At 43.7% G+C, this 19168-nt stretch overlaps 1 protein-coding gene across 1 annotated transcript in view; it reads left to right on the forward strand.

Moving 5' to 3' along the window:
* gldc (glycine dehydrogenase (decarboxylating)) overlaps window positions 1-19168 on the forward strand; it is a 171967-nt gene that overhangs the window by 15672 nt on the left and 137127 nt on the right. The window contains exon 3 of the mRNA XM_041185541.1: window positions 18918-19053. Within this exon, the coding sequence (XP_041041475.1) occupies window positions 18918-19053 (136 nt within the window). The remainder of the gene's footprint in view (window positions 1-18917; window positions 19054-19168) is intronic.

Below are 19168 nucleotides of genomic sequence, written 5' to 3' on the forward strand. Positions count from 1 at the left end.
AATTACCATGTCAAACCTACTTCTCTATACATCAAAGCCTCTAGACCAGCTGGCTTTAATTCAATTAAGACACACGCACATAGAGACACCACTAAACTCTATTTTAAAATAATTTCCAATAACATAATTGACATTATTATATCTTCTTGATGAGGCTTATTCCCTGGAATTTGGTACCATTCAAACACAGAAAATTGTTATGGGACTGGATGGGGCTAATGCTAAGAGGATGTTTTCCCTGCTGGGGAGTCTGGAGCTAATGAACACAGTCTTTGAATAGGGAGTTGATCATTTAGGACTGAGATGAGGGGTTTCTTCTTTAAAAAGGTTGTGAATTTTCAGAAACCTCCAGCCCAGGGAGCAGTGGATGCTCACTCGGCTTATATTTGAAAACTGAAACTGATGTTTGGGTACAAAGAGAATCTAGGGATATGAGGATAGTGTGGCGAAAGTTCAGTTGAGTAGATGAACAGCCATGATCTTATTGAATGGTAGCGCAGGCTTGAAGCACCAATGACCTACTCCCATCCTTATATTTGCAGCCATCCTAGGAACTCTGCTCCTTGAACTCTCTGACCTCTTGAGAGCTCCCTCCTCTTTTTCACTCCACCATTATCATCCTTGCCTTCAGCTCCCTATGCCCCAGCATGTGGTATTTCCTTTCTTAAATCCCTCTGCCCTGTTTTTCAAACCCACCCTTTTGACTACGTTCTTGAATCACCCCTCCTAACCCTTCCTTTTTCGGGCTGCTTTTCCTTTTGCCTCTGCAACATGTTGGGGTGTTTTTCTACATATTAAGGGTATTATATAAATAGTTTCCTGTGCCAAACCCATCCATTTCATATAGATATGAGTTTTTTTGCTGGCTGTTTTTGTTGACAGCATTGTCCAGCACTTAGCAATTAGGAAGCGATTGTTAAGGACAATTGATGGCATAGCGGTACTGTCATTGGACTAGTAATCTGGAGACCCGGGGTAATACTCTGGGGACCTGGGTTCAAATCCTGCCGTGGCAGATGGTGGAATTTGAATTCAATAAAAAAAACCTAGAATTAAATGATGACCATGAAACCATTGCCAATTGTTGTAAAAACTCATCTGGTTCACTGATGCCCTTTAAGGAAGGAAATCTGCCATCCTTACCTGGTCTGGCCTATATGTGACTCCAGACCCACAGCAATGTGATTGAATCTTAAATACCCTTGGAACAAGGGTAATTAGGGATGGGCAGTAAATGTTCGACTAGCCAGAATGATCTTACCAGTGGTTTAGTACTGGTGACGCTAATCAAACCAATTGTTATCAATTCAGTTTTATTTCATTGTAAACATTAATTTTTTACAGCATCTCTATAATTATGGGATATCAAACTAATCAGATACCGAAAAATGCAAAGTTCAAAACAATTTTTGAGTACTGACCGAATCCAAAGATTAAACCGTCAGTGTTGCTGTTGATTATTATAACCACCCATAAAAATGATTTTAAGTGTGGCAAATGTGAAGGTGATGGTGTTTATGCCCAGTTAGTTTTAGCAGCAAGCTCCTAGCGACCAAATTGACGGTATTTTCTACTTCATTGTTCTCCAATTTAAATTCTGTCTTGTGTGTAAATTTTAAATTTAAAACTGACACTTGAGACCTTGAGGTACATGCCTTCCCATGTGTCTTGGGTACAGTTTTCATTTAAGTCTCCGATTCTTGATTGCTTTTGATAATCCCTTTTTATTTAAAACAAATTGAGATTGAAATACTCCAAAAATGAGGATTATTAGAAGCATGGGTCATGTGAGCTGACTCTTGCCAGTTTCCTTAAGTATGTTTTTTTTATAAAAGGAAGCTTGGAATTCAGTAGGGGTGTGAAGGAGCGGATAAGACATGACCTCAAGTCAGTCTACATTAGCTGCTTTTCTGTGACAGTCGCCAATGTAATATTGATCCATATTTAATATATTGTGCGGTGAATTTTATACACTTGGTTCCTTTTCAGACTTGTTGGGCGGAATTTTACACTCCTGCCGAAGTCAATGGAGTTTAGAATGGCTCACCGCATTTTATGGCCTCATCCCCCCTGCGACAAGGCTGCAAAATTCTGGCCTAGGATGTTCCTCGGCCTGCAAAGAGAAAAACACAACTCTGCATTGATATCAGGATGCAGCTTGACACCTTTTCTCAGTGTCAAAACGCCTTACTTCTGGATTAACAAGAACTTTTCCTTGCAGGATACTCCTGTAGCTGTCATACATTTTAAAGCATGTTCTCCCTACTGCACTCATTGTGCTCTCCTTCCACACTCCCTGATAATTTTTTTTATTACATTGAGCAGAAGTTTGAATCCAAGGGTGGGACCCTGATGTCGGGCATAGTTGCGAGTCCTGACTCCCATGTCAGATAGGTGCATCATGTGTGACGTGATTTTAAACGTCGGTTAATTAATTCCAAGGGATGTGTTGGAGATCCAGATGTGGGGTTAAGGAGGTGGGAGACTTTTAAACAAGAACTGGCAGCCAATATTGTGGTTGCTGGCAGAGGGAGAGGATAGGTACGCATACCAGGCTGCCCACCTCCCCCTCCCTCCCTCCCTCTCCTCCTCCCACCCACCCACCACCCCCCCCCCCCCCCCCCCCCCCCCCCCCCACAGACTTCCAACTGATTAGAAGCATTCCTGCAGGTTTCATCACATGACTTGCCTCCACACTCTTGCCATTAGTTGACCAACATATCCATCCTTGTGATGCACTGCCTTCCTACACCAATTGGAAAGCAAAAAGACTTATTACCCAATTGAATGATGCTTGACTGTTAGTTGAACAGCTTTTCTTTCTCCCAGTTTTCAATATTTTTATATCTGGTAAAGAGAAATATTCAAAGGATATGACAGTCTGTGTCCTGGAGATTGATCTCCGATTCTTAGATACTCTGGAGGTTTGGCATCCCTACCCCATTTTAGCGACGCCTTTCTATTGAAGTACTCCTGGAGCTGGTGAAGGCTAGCCAGCCAAACCAAACAATCTTGATTGGAGATGGCTGAGGTGGTGAGTGGATTCAGCAGGGTGAGGAGGACATGGATTCAGTGCTGCAAATGCTTTAATTATCATCTGGGGATTGTCAAATTGAGTGCAGTGCTGCACCCAGATGAAAGGCCTCCAGGTTTGCAGCCGCACCCACAGAGGATGAGCAGCCTGAGGGTGCATGGTTTTCCTGAATACTCCATACATGTGTGCTTGGGAACATCACTGAGCTGTGGGAAAGCTGACCTCTCCATCAGAGGAGGCAACACCAGCCAGTGAAGTCATATGTGTTGGTGCAGCTGATTGTAGTGAAGGAGTGCACATTGGCCTTAATTCTTATCCACTTAGAACTTGCAGGAAAAGAGAGTGCACAACGCTAGAGGGCTCGTTTAGTGGTGGAGTGCCATCTCTGCCCATACTGACGCCAGTTGACCTTACCAGGGTGGCAGCACATAAGTCAAGAATGAAGTCTGTCCAAAACAGGGTGAAGAGATTTGAACACCTTCAGGTGACAGGGATGGAGATGGCGACTCCTTGGTTTCTTTCATGCCAGTCAGTGGCTCTCAGTGTGTGCTTAAGCTCTGCAGAAGCAGATAATGACAAAGGCGATGGAGCATAACCACCTTTTGTGTGCATCCCACAGGGCCAGATGTGGAGGGGGAAACTATGCAGGCTGAAGCGAGAGAGTCAGTGTCCTTTGAAGAGGAGGAAGATGTGACCAAGGTGACACTGTCACATGTGACATGCACACCCTTCCTTCAGCGCAGACACGTTTGTCTCAGTGGGACCACAAATGTGAATAGATTGGGTAGCAAACGTTGAGCGACAGGCAAGAGTGGCAGAGGCAGCTGTGGGAAGTCTCCCTCGGAAGATAGGGGGCAGATACAGCCATGTTCAGATGAACAGATTCTAAGCCTTGGCTGTCATACAAGGTGCCTCTTCCTTGAGAAACAGCAGGAGATGTGTGTTCAAATGTCAAGCATTCCCTGAGGTTTTATGGAGTCATGGGCAGAGAATGGAGGAGTCCATCCATGACATGTGCATTACCAGCCGTGCACCCAAACACTTCAGTTCATCCATTGAGAGAGTGACCAACTTCTTGAGTGGCATAAAGCTGAATGGATGTGTAAGCAGCACACTGACCACCAGACAATGCCGTTTTAAGTGGTATTGACCAGTTGGCGGCACTGATGGTACAATGATTTATGGAATGGATAGCAGGTGCAACCCAGCTGGTCACCCAACCTAATATTCAAGCAGGTCTTCAAGAAGGGCTGCGTTAGGTGATGAATGTGAGGGAGTCACCCCTCAAGGGTGGTCCTCATTACCAGACAGCTTCTTGGACCCTTTGAGGCACAGTCGATGCAGGAAGGCCCTGTGGCAGCTGCTGCCCCTGTCTTCACACAAGTGGGGCAGACTGTTGCACTGCGCCCATTGGCTTTGTGTCACCAAGGACAAACGTCATAAGCATCTCTGCCTCATCTACATAAGTGAGTAGGGTAAGTATCCTGTTGGAGCAGCCAAGATTGGAGGTGTATACAACAGCAGTCTCTCCATTTTTCTCCCCAAGTGTGATGCTTGTTATACTTCAATGTGTTGCAATGAAGATGATTTATGATAGCACCCAGATTCGTAAGTGTCTAATCATTGATTATTTAAAGGCAAATAAATTGTATGGTGATGAGGAGAAGCAAATGAATGTGTTAGTTGACATCCTGTGACAGTTGAAGACTTGTCTTCCAGGCTGTGTAGGGACTGTTGGAGCCTCTGATTTATTGTCTTAGTGGATTCCCACTCTTTCCCCATGGAAAGGTCCTGTCAAAAGCTGTTTGTTTCTCTAGTTATAACCACAGTTGGTATTAATTGCAGTGCAAACCAAATCCCAGAGGGAAACTTAGCTTATGGGCTGCAATCCTTTTGTTTTTGTATTCTGATAACAAGAAGATGATGTACCAATCCCAGCAGTAAGAGGTCCAGTAACACATTTGGGTTTTTAAAAAGTAAAACTTTTATTAACAAAGAAAAGAACTTAAATGCACAAGATTACAGTTACACAATTACAGTTAGTCTTACAAAACATTTCCCCAAAACACTCTACTTGGTCAAACCCACAAATAAACATCTTCCAGACAGCACCAGTTTATAGATGATTAAATATGAAAAATCCAGTAACATCACAGAAGACAAACTGCTGTAGCTTCAATAAAGGTGTACCTCTTAACTTTTACCCTCTTCCGCTTTGCAATAGCATCCACTTCTGAATAAAACCGCTTGTTGCAGCCCAAGACTTCTCGACATCTTGGACAGCTCTAGCCATCTCCAGCTTAACGGCTATACAGCCATGTCTACAGCTTGATAGCTTAAAAAAAACAGCTATCCACTGTAATTACTATGTGTCGGTGGATGGAGTGAATGTTTAAGGTGGTGGTTGTTGTGCCAAACAAGTGGGCTGTTTTGTCTTGGTTGGTGCTGAGTTTGTGTTGTTGGAGCTGCACTCATCCAGGCAAGTGGAGAGTATTCCAATACACTCCTGACCTGTGCCTTGTTAGGTGGTGGACAGACTTTGGGGAGTCAGGAGTGAGTTACTCACCGCAGAATTCCTATCCACTGACCTGCACTTGTAGTATTTTAAATGGCTAATCCAGTTCAGTTTCTGGTTAATGGAAACCCCTAGAATGTTGATTTTGGGGGATTCAGTGATGGGAATGCAATTGAATGTGAAGGGGAAATTGTTAGATTCTCTCTTGTGGAGTTGGTCATTGCCTGGCACTTGTTTGGTGTGAATGTTACTTGCCACTTGTCAGCCCAAGCCTGAATGTTGTTCAGGTCTTGCTGCATATGGACATGAACTACTTCACTATCTGAGGAGTCATGAATTGTTCTGAACATTGCGCAGTCATCAGCGAACATTCCCACTTCAATGACCTTCCTTCCATCATAAGGTCAGAAGCTCCCAGGTACTCCAATACCTACAGAGTTATTTCTGTGCAACCATTGCACACTCACTGGCCACTGTGTGCCTCTGCCTGAGCAGCTCTCTGAACTATTACCCATTAATTCACTGATGATAAATAGTTCTGGTCCCATGATTGGCTCCCAGGTGCGCTGCTACCTCTTCCTTGGGGCCCATTATCATGATCCCTTCTTGGCCCCAATGCCTGAGAACAAAAATTGCTTTTAGCCCTTTAAGTGGCTGTTAATTACCTCATTTCCATGCACAAGTTTCCTGAGGTTGGGTGGCTTGCTGGCACCCAGGCTCTGAAACCTTTTCAAAAATCAATGTGAGGTGGCAATGGCATACCTATGTCCAGTTTTACACTTGGGTCTGCCTCCAGTCCCACCACCTCCTCCAGGGATCAAACCCTCAGCTCATTAGTGAGCTGAGTATTCATGAACATGAATCTAAACATTCAGTATCTGCCTTGGGTAGACATTCTTCCATCTCCATTTGTTGATGCACAATGTAGATGGTGATACAGTTTGATTCCACTTTTTCTCTAAATGGAAGCAAGGGAGGAAATGTGTATGTAACAAGCTAGCTGGAGCCTGGAGTTTCAAGACGGATGCATACAATCAACCCATGCTTGACTGCACATGCCACCACTGGGAAATTATGAAGGTCCCAATCTTGATTATCAGGGTGTAAGACAAGTTGGTGCAAACATGGTGCTGGACAAGACCCATGCAGTTGCCTTCAGGTTCTTTGACTATGGATTTTAACCGATCAGCTCTAAGTGAAGTGGCATTTCTTTTTTTTAAAGTCACCCTTCCCTCATACCTCTGCCAGGAAAACTTTTAGTGGGTATTTCAGGCACTGGTTTTATTAATTCTTTTCAGTTTTACATTCGGATTGTAACCAGTTGTTTCCTGTGGTTGGAAAACAAAGGACTCCTCTAGCTCAATGCATATGTCTTAAACGTGGGTTTGTTTATATATCTTTAATTGTAATTTTATTTTAGCAGCAACATTTCTCTTGACCCTTTGCTGATGATGAACTAGGTCAAGTTTTAAATTTTCCAGTCTAGTTTCAGTCCTTGCCATAACACTGAAACAGCTGTCCAAGGGCATTCTCTGATTGTGGTGCATTATCTCCCCATGAGCTGGCTGCAGCCTGTGGCTCTGTTTCCAGTACCTGAGGGAGGAGCAGGCTCCATGAATGGAAAATCCCTGTCCTGAATGATGGCGAAGCCCAGCATGTGAATATAAGGTGCAAGCTTGAAGCATTTACAGCTACCTTCAGTCAGAAGTGCTGACCATAGCCTGTCTGCCATCTACAAAGTACAAGTCAGGAGTGTGATGGAATACTCCCCACTTGCCTGGATGAGTGTAGCTGCCACAACACTCAAAGATTGACACTATCCAGGACAAAGCAGCCTGCTTGATTGGCATCCCATCCACAAACATTTACTCCCTCCACCACCAACACAGTAGCAGCAGTGTGTACCATCTGTAAGATGCATTGCAGGAATTCACCAGTTCCTTAGACAGCACCTTCCAAACCCACAACCACTACCATCTTGAAGGACAAGGGTAGCAGATGGGACCACCACCTGGCAGTTTCCCTCCAAGTCACTCACCATCCTGACTTGGAAATATAGCTCCATTCCTTCACTGTGGCTGGGTCAAAATCCTGGAACCCCCTTCCTAACAGCACTGTGGGTGTACCTACACCACATGGATTGCAACGGTTCAAGAAGGCAGCTTACCACCACCTTCTCAAGGGCAACTAGGGATGGGCAATAAATGCTGGCCCAGCCAGCCAAGCCCACATCCCGTGAATGGAAAAAAAAAGAAATGCTCCTCCTGAGGCCTCCAACACCACAGCTGATGAAAGTTCAGATTTACATGGGCAAACCATTAATTGGCATGGTTCCCTGTTTAATTAATGGTGGCAGGTGGGTGCTCGAAGCTGGAAGGCCAATTGGAGGCCTTCCAGCTTCACAGTTGCGCCTGCTGCAGTATAAGGTAAACCCCTCTACAGGGTGGTCTTTGCTGTATTTCCCCCCACCTGCGCAGATGGTGAGCATCTGTAGACCTGCTGGCTGCCTACCTCTAGGCATTTGACCTGCCGCTAGCATCAGGAAACTGGAGGCCTCACCTTTGGCAACTGTTGTCATAATTATTGCTTTGTTGTCTTTTTTAATTAAATGTGTCTCTGAAGTGCTGGTGTCCCACCCCTAATGTGGTCCATGTTGCCATACTTTCCAGCAGCATTGACTCCATGTCCCAGAATATGAGAGTTTGAATCCTTCTTGGGCCCCCATATCCAGCCTGCCTTAATCATCTGCTGCTTGATGTCTTTGCATTGATTTTATTACAGGTACCGGACCCTGTATCCAGGAAGTTTGGGATCAGATGTCTGCTGGATTTGGGGGTTAATAGATTTTGGGTATACAATAAAATATGAAAAATAAAGAATAAAAGGGTTTTATTCCAATTGCTACCCAGGGTGCCAGCTTTGAATGTAGCTGGTTTTCTGGTCCTTTTGGATTTTTGGACCCTGTATAAGGAGTCTAGTAGCTGTCTTTATCCTGTTTTCTCTCACCACCCCCACCCCACCTTACTGCATCTCAAGATCTTTGCAAGAACCACAGAAAAATCATCCCTTGCAAACTGCAAGTAAATTTCTAATTTCTTGACACTCTTCTCAGTTCATTAGAAATGTGAAGAAACAGGTAGAAAGCTGAATTTGCCTTCATTGCAGCACTTTCATCCAACCTTACGCTATGTAAAATGCACAGTTTGAGAGCCTTGCCTGAGCTGTAGAATAAATTGGGTGTTAAAATTCTACAATATCCCGAAAGTTTTGGGTAGCTGTGAGTTGGCCTTCCAACTATTTGTGTTTGTGTTCCTGGTGCATGTGTAAGTGAAGAGATTTTTGTGGCCACTTTGCTAAAGTGATAATTTTCTTTAAAATACCTGCGCGGTTTAATGTGGGGAGGGAGATCAATCTGTATGTGGCAAACTTCTGAATGGTGCAGTAATGTTGCAAGTGCTTTTTTTTTGTGAGATTGTTGAACCTTGGCCTTTGTTCAATCAGGCTACAAGCTCTGTCAAATTACATTGTGCAATACTGATTTAGGAACAAAAACTAGATTGTTCGCCTATGCTGAATAAGCAGCTGCTTAGCAATGTTTGTCTGCATCAGTTTTTTTGTTGTTGAAGCATTCTTCAGTGGATTTAGATTTTTCTAAACATATATTCTATGGCCCTATCCTTAATAACTAGCAGATTAAATCATTTAAAGTTCATTATCCCATGTCTGTCTTGCACACTAAAGATGTCTGCAGCCATTCTGTTCAGTGGTATAGGATGGCCTGCCAAACAAAAGAATCTTGAATGTACTCTGTATTGACAAGGAAGAGTAGTTCAAGATCAGTGGGTGCTGCTGCTGAAATAAAAACTGTTGGAGGCAATATAGGATACAACTAATTGTGTTGTTTTGAAGGAAAATGTTCTCAAACATAACTTAAAACCCACATATGAACTAGGAATGCTTGTGGTCATCCTAGTATTCACTACAGCAATTGCATTGTTAAAACATTGTTAGCCCCAAGGCACTTGACAGGAGCATTAGTGAACAAAATCTGACATTAAGCAACATGAGAGATATTGGGACTGTAGAGAGGGAGGAAGGAATACAAAAATTTAGGGAATGAATACCAGAGCTTAAGGTGTAGACAGTTGAAGACATGACTGCCAATTGTGGGGTTAAAGGAACCAGGTGAGGAAAAAGGAATCTGGGATGCACAAGAGGCCAAAACCTGAAGGAATGCATAATCCTGAAGGATTTGAACACAAGGATGAGAGTTTGAGGTGTTGGACAAGAAGCCAATGCAGCACAGCAAGCACATGGATGATGTGTGAACTGGACTTGGTGTGAGTTAGAATAGGAGGAGCATAAGGATGCACTGAAAATGGAGGAAAGAGTTCCATTTCCATTCCAGGGTGATTCTAGAATTGTGAACATTTTAGGGAGAAGAGAGTAACGCCTGATATTGCCAACATAAGGCTGAATCACACAGCACAATGGTCAAATCAGTTGTTTGCCAAAAACGTTGAAGTCTGCGTTCCTTGGACTTGGGGGATCATGCCAGGAAGAATGACCAGGTTGGGAGAGGACAAGTGTTTTACTAGAAACACGGGCATTAAAAGCGTTGGTGAGGTGTGACTGAGGGTGTGATTCGTAGCGAATGAAGGCCCAAAGGCTAGAGAGTTGGAAATGTGTGACTTGGAAGAGTCCCCCCTCACAGTCAGATGTAGAAGGAAGTGTAATAGGACTGCAGAAAGCTACAAGTGACCAGAGATGGTCTTGTCTCTCTTGTAATAAGAAAACATTACAAAGTGCAGCAAAACTTGCACGTTCTTTGCCAGCTTTAGAGAGCTCAGAAGCAGCTCTTTAAGTCACACTGGACCAGTTCAAATTTTTGAAGTGGTTTCTAGTTGTGTACCAAATAAATGCGTTCAGTATGATGTTGCTTTGTCACGACATGCATGTAACAGAATAAAATGGCAATTGAAATGGGTTGCAGACCTGAATCTGAACTGGCTATCTCCTGAAGTGACTTGTTTTTGGATACTTACGGGAGACATATATTGGTGTAGAGCCATAGCCTTTCATTTAAATTAAAATTTGACTGTCTTTGGTGTCCTACCTCACCTCTAGAACGGTAAACTTCAGATTCAGCGCTTTACTCGCAGCTGCCAACTATGTTCTAGGTTAAAGCAACATCCCTGTGCATAGGAGGCTTTGAGTAGGAATCTTGTGCGGAATCTGTAGTAATGTGGGAATTTCCTGTAAACAGGATTGTGATTTGTGGATGGCTGTGGTGAACTGCAGTTAGTTCAGCTATCATTCTGATCTTAGCATCTTTTACTTTTTATAAAGGAGGGGAAATGAGCTATCCAGCAATATTCATATGCTGATCAGAAAAATGTGGCCATAACAAAACCACAAAAATGCTAGTTTTGCAGTTGTTGATTGGAGTGGAGCAGGTGGTGCCAGTAAGAATGTTTAGCTTCAGGTTTGGCCTTCAAATTAGAGTCCTGGAGTATTAACTTGGGGGATGTGGATGTCTATGTCAAAGCCAGCATTTATTGCCCATCCCTAGTTGTATTGGAGAAGGTAATGCTGAGCCACCCTCTTGTATCTTTTTTGAAAAAAAAAGTTCTTTACTTAAATTTGTAGAAGTACATCACTAATCAGTTCAAATTTAACGTTGAATTGTCTTGCAATACAATTCAGTTTCTTTCAAGAGTGCACAATACCCTGAGGTGCTTCACTACACTTGAAATTGCATATATTTACAATATACATTTAAACTCAGAGAACCACAAAAGTTACAGTGCAGAAAGAGGCCACTCAGCCCATTGTATCTGTGCTGGCCAAAAGCAGGAAAAGAAAAAAACTGGCTGCTCATTTTTAACCCCACCTTCCAGCACCTGGTCCATAGCCTTGCAGGCTACAGTACTTCAGGTGCAGATCCAGGTACCGTTTAAATGAGCTGAGCGTTTCAGCCTCAACCATCAACTTGGGCAGTGAATTCCAGATGCCCACCACCCTCTGAATGGAAAAGATTTTTCCTCATGTTCCCTCTAATCCTCCGACCAATCACCTTCAATCCATGACCCCTGGTAAGTGACCCCTCAGCCAGGGGAAATGGGTCTTTCCTGTCTATCCTATCTGGGCTCGTCATAATTTTCTACACCTCCAATTAGGTCACCCTTCAGCCTCCTCCTGTTCTAAGGAAAACAACCCTAGCTTATCCAATGTTTCCTCCATAGCTGCAATTTTTCAGCTGTGGCAACATTCTTGTAAATCTCCTCTGCATTCTCTCCCGTGGAATTATGTCCATCCTGTAATGTGACAACCAGAACTGTCCAAAATTCCAGCTGTGGCCTAACCAGCATTTTATACACTTCTGTCATTATATCCTTACTTTTGTATTCAATAATTTGCCCAATAAAGGAAAGCAGAAAGCATTCCATATGCTTTCTTTACCACCTTATCCACCTGTGCTGGCACCTTCAGGGCCCCCTGGATATGCACTCAAGGTTTCACCCTTCTGCAACCCCTCTCAATATCCTCCCGTTTATTGAGTATTCCCAGGCTTTGTTTGCCCTCCCCAAATGCATTACCTCACACTTTTCCCGATTGAATTACATTTGCCATTTTCTGCCCACTCAACCAAATCATTGATATCTTTCTGGAGACAACAGCTATCCTCTTCTTTATCAAGTACAAAGCCAATTTTTGTGTCATTTGAAAATTTTCCAATCATGCCTCCTGCATTTAAGTCCTAAACATTAACATATACAACAAACAGCAAGGGCTCCAACACTGAGCCCTGTGAAATGCCACTGGAAAAAATGCCACTGGAAAATGTTTTCAATTTGCAAAAACATTCATTGACCATTACCCTTTTGTTTCCTGTTGCTGAGCCAATTTTGGATCCAACTCTCCCCTTCCTCTGTATCCCATGGGCTTTACTTTCCTGATCAGTCTGCCATGTGGGACTACCCTCATCAGTCCTCCTTGTTACTTTCTCAAAAAATTCTATTAAGTTTGTAAGACATGATCTTCCCCTAACAAAACCATGCTGACTATCCTGATCAATCTGTGCCTTTCTAAGTGACAGTTCATCCTGACTCTCAGAAGTGATTCCAATAATTTGCCCACCACTGAAGTCATACTGGCTGGCCTATAATTTTTCTGGCCTATGCCTTGCACCCTTTTAAATATCGGTACAATGTCCAATCCTGTGGTACCTTCCCTATATCTAGTGAGGATTGGAAAATGATCCTCAAGCACATCTGCTATTTCCTCCCTGGCTTTCTTTATCAATCTGGTATATAATAATCTAGCCCTGGTGAGTTATCTACCGTCAAGGATGCCAGTCCCTCCAGTGCTTATTGTATCTAATATTTCACACTCCTCCTCCTTAACTAGAACATCTGTATCATCCCTCTCCATAGTGAAGACAGTCAAAATACTCATTGAGAACCCTGCCCACATCTTCAACTTGCAAGTTACCATGTACATCTCTCATAAGGCCTACCCTTCCTTGGTTATTCTCTTGCTCTTAAATGTATTGGTAAAACATCTTTGGGTTTTCTTTGCTTTCACCTGCCAATATTTTTTCTTATCCTCTTTGCTTTCCTGACTTCCTTTATGCCACCCCTGTACTTTCTTTACTCCTCTAGGCTTGCTACGGTATTAAGCTTTTTATGACTATCGTAAGCTTTCTTTTTTATGCTTTCTTACCCTGTATGCTTCTGGATAACAAGGTGGCTCTAGATTTGGCAGTACCACCCTTTTTTTCTTTTGTGGGGATGTGTCTGCATTGCCTGTAGAATCTCACTTTTGAATACATCCCACTGATTTGACACCGTTTTTCCTTTGTGTATCCAGTCCACATTTTTGCCAGTTTACCTCTCTGCTTTGTAAAATTTTGTCTTCTCCCAATTTCACACTTTTACTCCTGTTTTATCTTTGCTCTTTTTCATAATGATTCTAAATCTAACTGTATTATGGTCACTATCTCCAAAATGATCACCCACTGCTACTTCATCCGCTTGTCCAGCTTCTTTTCCTAAGACTAAGGGTGGAATTTTCTGTGCCCGCTGGCCTTAGGTGTCAGCATGGGCAGGAGTGGACAATATGGCAGGAAGGCCAAAAATCCTTTTCAGACAAAAGTAAAATACTGCAGATGCTGGAAATCTGAAACAAAAACAGAAAATGCTGGAAAAACGCAGGTCTCACAATCTGTGGAGAGAGAAACAGTTAAAGTGTCAAATCCGTATGACCTTTGTTCAGACGTTGTGAAACCAGTTGCAATCGTCCACTTCACCCATTGACGGCGAGCTGTGTTTCCCGCCACTGCACATTGGAACTTCGTTGTAATAAATCTGCATATCATTATAAGCCTAGCTCACTGGAATCAACTCCCCACGCTGGATCATCCAGGCACGTGGCATGATTGCACACTGATGTGTTTTACAACTGTACATAAGTGATGTGTACCTGGCGAGCTGCACTTTGTTCGGGACTTCGCATTTTGTTTGCCGACCTTGCTTTGGGCAGCACTCAGTTATCAGCACCCGGCTTCACAGGCAACACCTCTTCGCTTTTAGGGCGGCTCATGGGCAGGTCTGCACTTGCGAGACCAGCCGTAAGGCGGGGGTGGCTTTTCAACGGTTGCAGGGCTATGGTTTCCTTGGGAAAGGGGGAGAAGTGGCCTCAAACAAGGGAAGAAGCTGCAGGGCAAGGGCTGTACTGGAGAAGTGGGAGGGGTGGGGGTTATCCCAGTGTCTGTGTGTGGGGACACATGTTGATCCGGGCAAGTGACCTCAAGAGGGTGAGGGTTGAGGAGGCAGTCTCCAGAGGAGATGAGGCCAGATGGAGATGAGGATGTGTGAGATAATGAGTGGTGATATCCCTTGAGCTGTCGGTGAGTGAGATGCCAGTGAATATGTGATGGGCCTTTGAGTGAGTGTTTAGAGTGATGAGATGGTTGCCTTACCCTGGCAGCACAGATGAGATCATTCACTCTCTTTCTGGACTGGATCCTCTTCTTCTGTGCAGCTTTGGCACTGACCACCACTGCCACTGCCTCCCAAGCTGGAGTGGTGACACTGATGGGCCTCCTGCGGTTAGAGCGGGGGTAGAGGACATTGCAGTAGGCATCAACAGTGTCTAGAAGGCGTTCCAGAGATGCATCACTGAATCTGGGAGTTGTAGTCTTGCCTTTCAGGCCCATGTCTTCTGTGCAGCAGTCCTGGGCTGGAAGCATTGACAAGTGTGTATGCATGGCTGTACTTTAAATTTGGCACTTAGCATAAGGAGGTGACGATTTGGAGGTTGTCCACCAGCGAAATGACATGTTTCCCGGGAATGCATGATTAATGAGGTGGGATTGGGACGATATGGCTTGAAAAGCCACCATTGTGGCTGGCAGGTAAAACATTCTTTTTCCTACCTGTTACTCCATGGTGCAAATCTGGGATGATTCTGCCCTAAGTCTAGAATTGTGCTCCCTCTCATTAGGCTTATTACGTACTGGCTGAAAAAGTTTTCTTGAAAGCAGTTCAAGAATTTTGTGCATTCTATGTCCTTGACACTTCGTATCTCGATTTGGTATTGGAGTAGTTGAAGTCTCCAACTATTACTGCCATTCTTTGGTGTACACAACCTGAGGGGGTTTTAACTCTTGAGTCAACCAAATAAACTAAATTAACAAAATAAGGGACAAAGTAAAAGCAGCCCCTAAATTAGGGAAACTGCAAAAACAAAGACAAAACTTAAAGAAAACTTACAACATTAAACCAAAATGTGATTTGAGGGTCAATAAAACATCCCAGTCCCCATGATACCCACCGAGCACGGAAGGCCTTGACAGTGCTGGTAGACACCGCATGCTCCCTCTCCAGGGACCCCCAGCCGTGAATGTAGCCGCAGAAGAGGGGCAGACAGTCAGGTTGGACGACTCCCTTGATCACCCGCTGCCTGGACCTGTTAATGGCCAACTTGGCCAGGCCCAGGAGCCAGCTCGCAAGGAGGTCCTCCCTCCTGGCCCCCCTCCACACCGGGTGCCCGTAGATCAGGAGCGTGGGACTGAAGTGCAAACAGAACATCTGTAAAAGGCTTTTAAATAACTAAAAAGGGAGTGGAGCCTACAACACCCTATATAAGCATGGTCCACGGACTCCACAAGGCCACAAAAGACGCAGGTATCTTGGGAGTCTATGAACTGACACATCCTACAGTTGTACAGGGCTGCTGCGTGCAGCACCCTCCATCCCAGGACCCTGATGGAAAGTGGGAGGGCACCCTCGTAGGGCATGTCTGGGCAGTGGGCGAGGACAAGGAAGTGAAGGGTGTGCAGCAGCAGCCCGTACAGGAAACCCCCTCCACGCTGTGCTAAAGGACACAGGGCATTTCTGCAAGGCAACTCAGGTTGCGGGGCACTGGCTTCTGAGGGAGGGTTCGGGGCTGGGGCCATGGACTGCAGGGGAACCCATGAAGGTGCTGTTGGGTAGGGATTTTTTGAATTGGCACCAATGAAGGAACCTCAATATATTTCTAAGCCAGAATAGTGTGTAACTTGGAGGGCCATTGTTCATCTAGTTGGCAGATCATGTTTTGGAAGGTACTGTCGAAAAAGCCTTGAGTTGCTGTGGTACATCTTCTAAATGGTACACACTGTGGCCATGTTGCACTTGTGTGGAGGGAGTGAATGTTTCTGATGGTGGATGGAGTGTCGACTAAAGCGAGCTGCTTTGTCTTGGATGGTGTTGAGCTACTGGAGTGTTGCTGGAGCTGTACACATTCAGGAAAGTGAAGTGTTCCATCACAGTCTGATTTGTGCCTTGTACACAGTGGAGTTGTGAGGTGAGTTACTCACTGCAGAGTACCCTGTCTCTGACCTGCTCTTGTAACCATAGTACTTTTGTAGCTGGTCCTGTTGAGTTTCTGGTCAGTAGTGATCCCCAGGCTGTTGATTTTTGAAGGTGGAAAAAGCTTTTGAATGTCCAGGGAAGATAGCCTGGCACATGCCATTGTAAATAAGAGGCTGTGAAGTTGATGTTTTTGACATAACGTGAATCTTTCAGGGTGCAACTTGATGACTGCTCTGGAAATTTCAGAAACAAAGGCTTAAATGGTGGGGCATCTTGGAAATTAAATTGTATAAAGAAGAAAGGGGAGCAGGCCGGGATGATTGGGATTAAAGGAGGTTGCTCAAAATCAGATGGAGGAAGACCGATCTGGGACAGTATTAGCAAACATTAGTTATAGCTTTTTAAATAACTGTGCTAATTCAGAACATTTCAATGGAACTGGTAGTAATTTTGTCTCATGAATCACAATAACTACTTAAATTATATCATTGAATCATTCGATTTATTATCATACCGTTGTAAAGTAAATGATGGAAATGAAAGTCTCTCGATGGATTTTGGCATGGATACCACTGCACTCTAGGATTTACGGATCCTAGTCACCAGGTTACAGACAGAGTTACTGCAACATAGATGGCTTTACTTTACAACTTGTTTTTCCCTTACTACTTCCAAGTCTAAACAAAAGAGGCAAGTGCCTAGGAAATGCTCCACCAAAATACTGTGCGCTGTCTTGCTAGTTGATTGTGTGGTGGACTTCTTCAAATGTCGTCATATCCTTACCAACTGCATCACTAGCTTCAGCCACTAACCTGTAAGTAATTGCCGATCCCTTTTTTAAAAAGCATTGGTAGAGGATACTTCCTGCTGCTGAACACATGTTCAGTTGTGTGAGGTTGAGAGGGCATTAGCTGTCATGTTGAACCCTAAAATGGCACAACTGATGCCAAATCAGCCTGGATATCATGATCTGCCTGCTTAATATCCTTCTGGCTTATCACTTGTACCAATATGCTGTCCGGTGTGAATCACCCCACAGTGGCTGTGGATGCAGTTTTGGAGCTCTTGGGCCACTTGTAGCCCCAAACAGTAGGTGCTAACAAGTCCAATTTCTTGCCCGTTGACTTCAAAATATTTTGAGTGGTTGAATATTGTTTTAAAAGGCTGGACAAAGTTGGCTTTGAAATGGTGTTGCAAGCTGCTGTGATGGAGGTTTTCTGACCTGTGTGTTTGTGAGCTGCGCCTGGATAGAAGCAACGATGTGCATCTTCTGACCACAAGTTATTCCAGAAGAATTCTATGATCTGGATTTCAATTGTCTGCAAAATTGCACTAGTTGTAAGCAGTTTATTTCCCCTATTTCACTCAAGCTCACTTGTTCATTTCATGGGGAGATGTTGGTGTCACAGTAATGTCACTCAACTAGTGATCTGGAATGCTCTAGGGCATGAGTTCAAATCCTACAACAGCTGGTACAATATAAATTCAGTTAATAAAATCTGGAATATAAAGCTAGCCTCGATAATAATGACCATGAAAATATTCAATTGTCATTTTTTTAAAAATCTGGTTCACTAATGCTGATTAGGAAAGGAAATCTACCAACCTTACCTGGTCTGGCCTACATATGATTCCAGACCAACAGCAATGTGGTTGACTCTTAACTGCCCTTTGAAATGGCCTAGCAAGCTACTCAGTTCAAGGGCAATTGGGGCTGTGCAACAAATACTCATCTTGACAGCAATAGCCACATTCCATGAAAGAATAAATAATTTGGACACTGCTGAATGCACATTCTGCAATAAACCAGCTCAGTTAGGCAGTGTTTTAATACGTTAACTTTTGCTTAAAACTACTCCTTGATATATTTGCGTAGTAACTGCTGCAGTTGAATGTGTTCATCACACATGTGTCCTTCAACAAAGGAAATCTGCCACCCTTACACTGTCTAGTGTGCACATGACTGTAGTTCCACAGCAATGTGTTTGACCCTTAACGACACTCTGAAACTGGTGGGTTTAAAAGCCAACTTGGTGTCAACATAGGCATGTTATGCCCGAGTGGCAGGGAAGGGGATGAAAATGATCGCAAGGGAGCTGTGGGAGCCAAAGACTGTAACTGGTCATCTTAATATCGAGCTATGGGAATTTTGTAGTTCACCAAGACTTGGTGATAATTACATCAACTAGCTATGGTGGGATAGCTAACAAACGAACTAGTACTAACCTTGTCAATATTTCAAATTTGAAAATGTTGTCCATTTTATCGAGCGCTGTTACTTTTGGTGATAAATGTGACGTGAATTGAAGCCATCATTCAAGGGGAAGGGGAGATAAAATCAATATTGTTTTGCAAAATAAATTGCGAATGTGCACTAGACCACAATTTACCAGCGTTTTTTTTTTGATTTTCCTTCCTTCCCAATTTGTGGTAATTTAACTTGACTAGTTTGTAACTTTTTTAAAGTGAGATGAGTAGATGCGACTTTTTTGTTTCTTTTTCCCCTTAGGTGAAAATGAAATCCTTGCCAGCCTACACAAGATTGCAAGCAAGAATAAGATCTGGAGGTCTTACATCGGAATGGGCTACTACAACTGCTCAGTACCACAAGCAATTCTCCGCAACTTGCTGGAAAATTCAGGATGGTAAGACAAGAGCTTTCTAAGTTCAAATGTACTCTTCTTAAATAGTCTAAATTCAGGAGTGATCGGTTCTCTAATGGTTGAGTGTATAGAAGCAGGTGCCTGGGATGCACTGAGG

The sequence above is a fragment of the Carcharodon carcharias genome, chromosome 4, assembly GCF_017639515.1.
Source record: "Carcharodon carcharias isolate sCarCar2 chromosome 4, sCarCar2.pri, whole genome shotgun sequence".
NCBI classification, from domain to species: Eukaryota; Metazoa; Chordata; class Chondrichthyes; order Lamniformes; family Lamnidae; genus Carcharodon; species Carcharodon carcharias.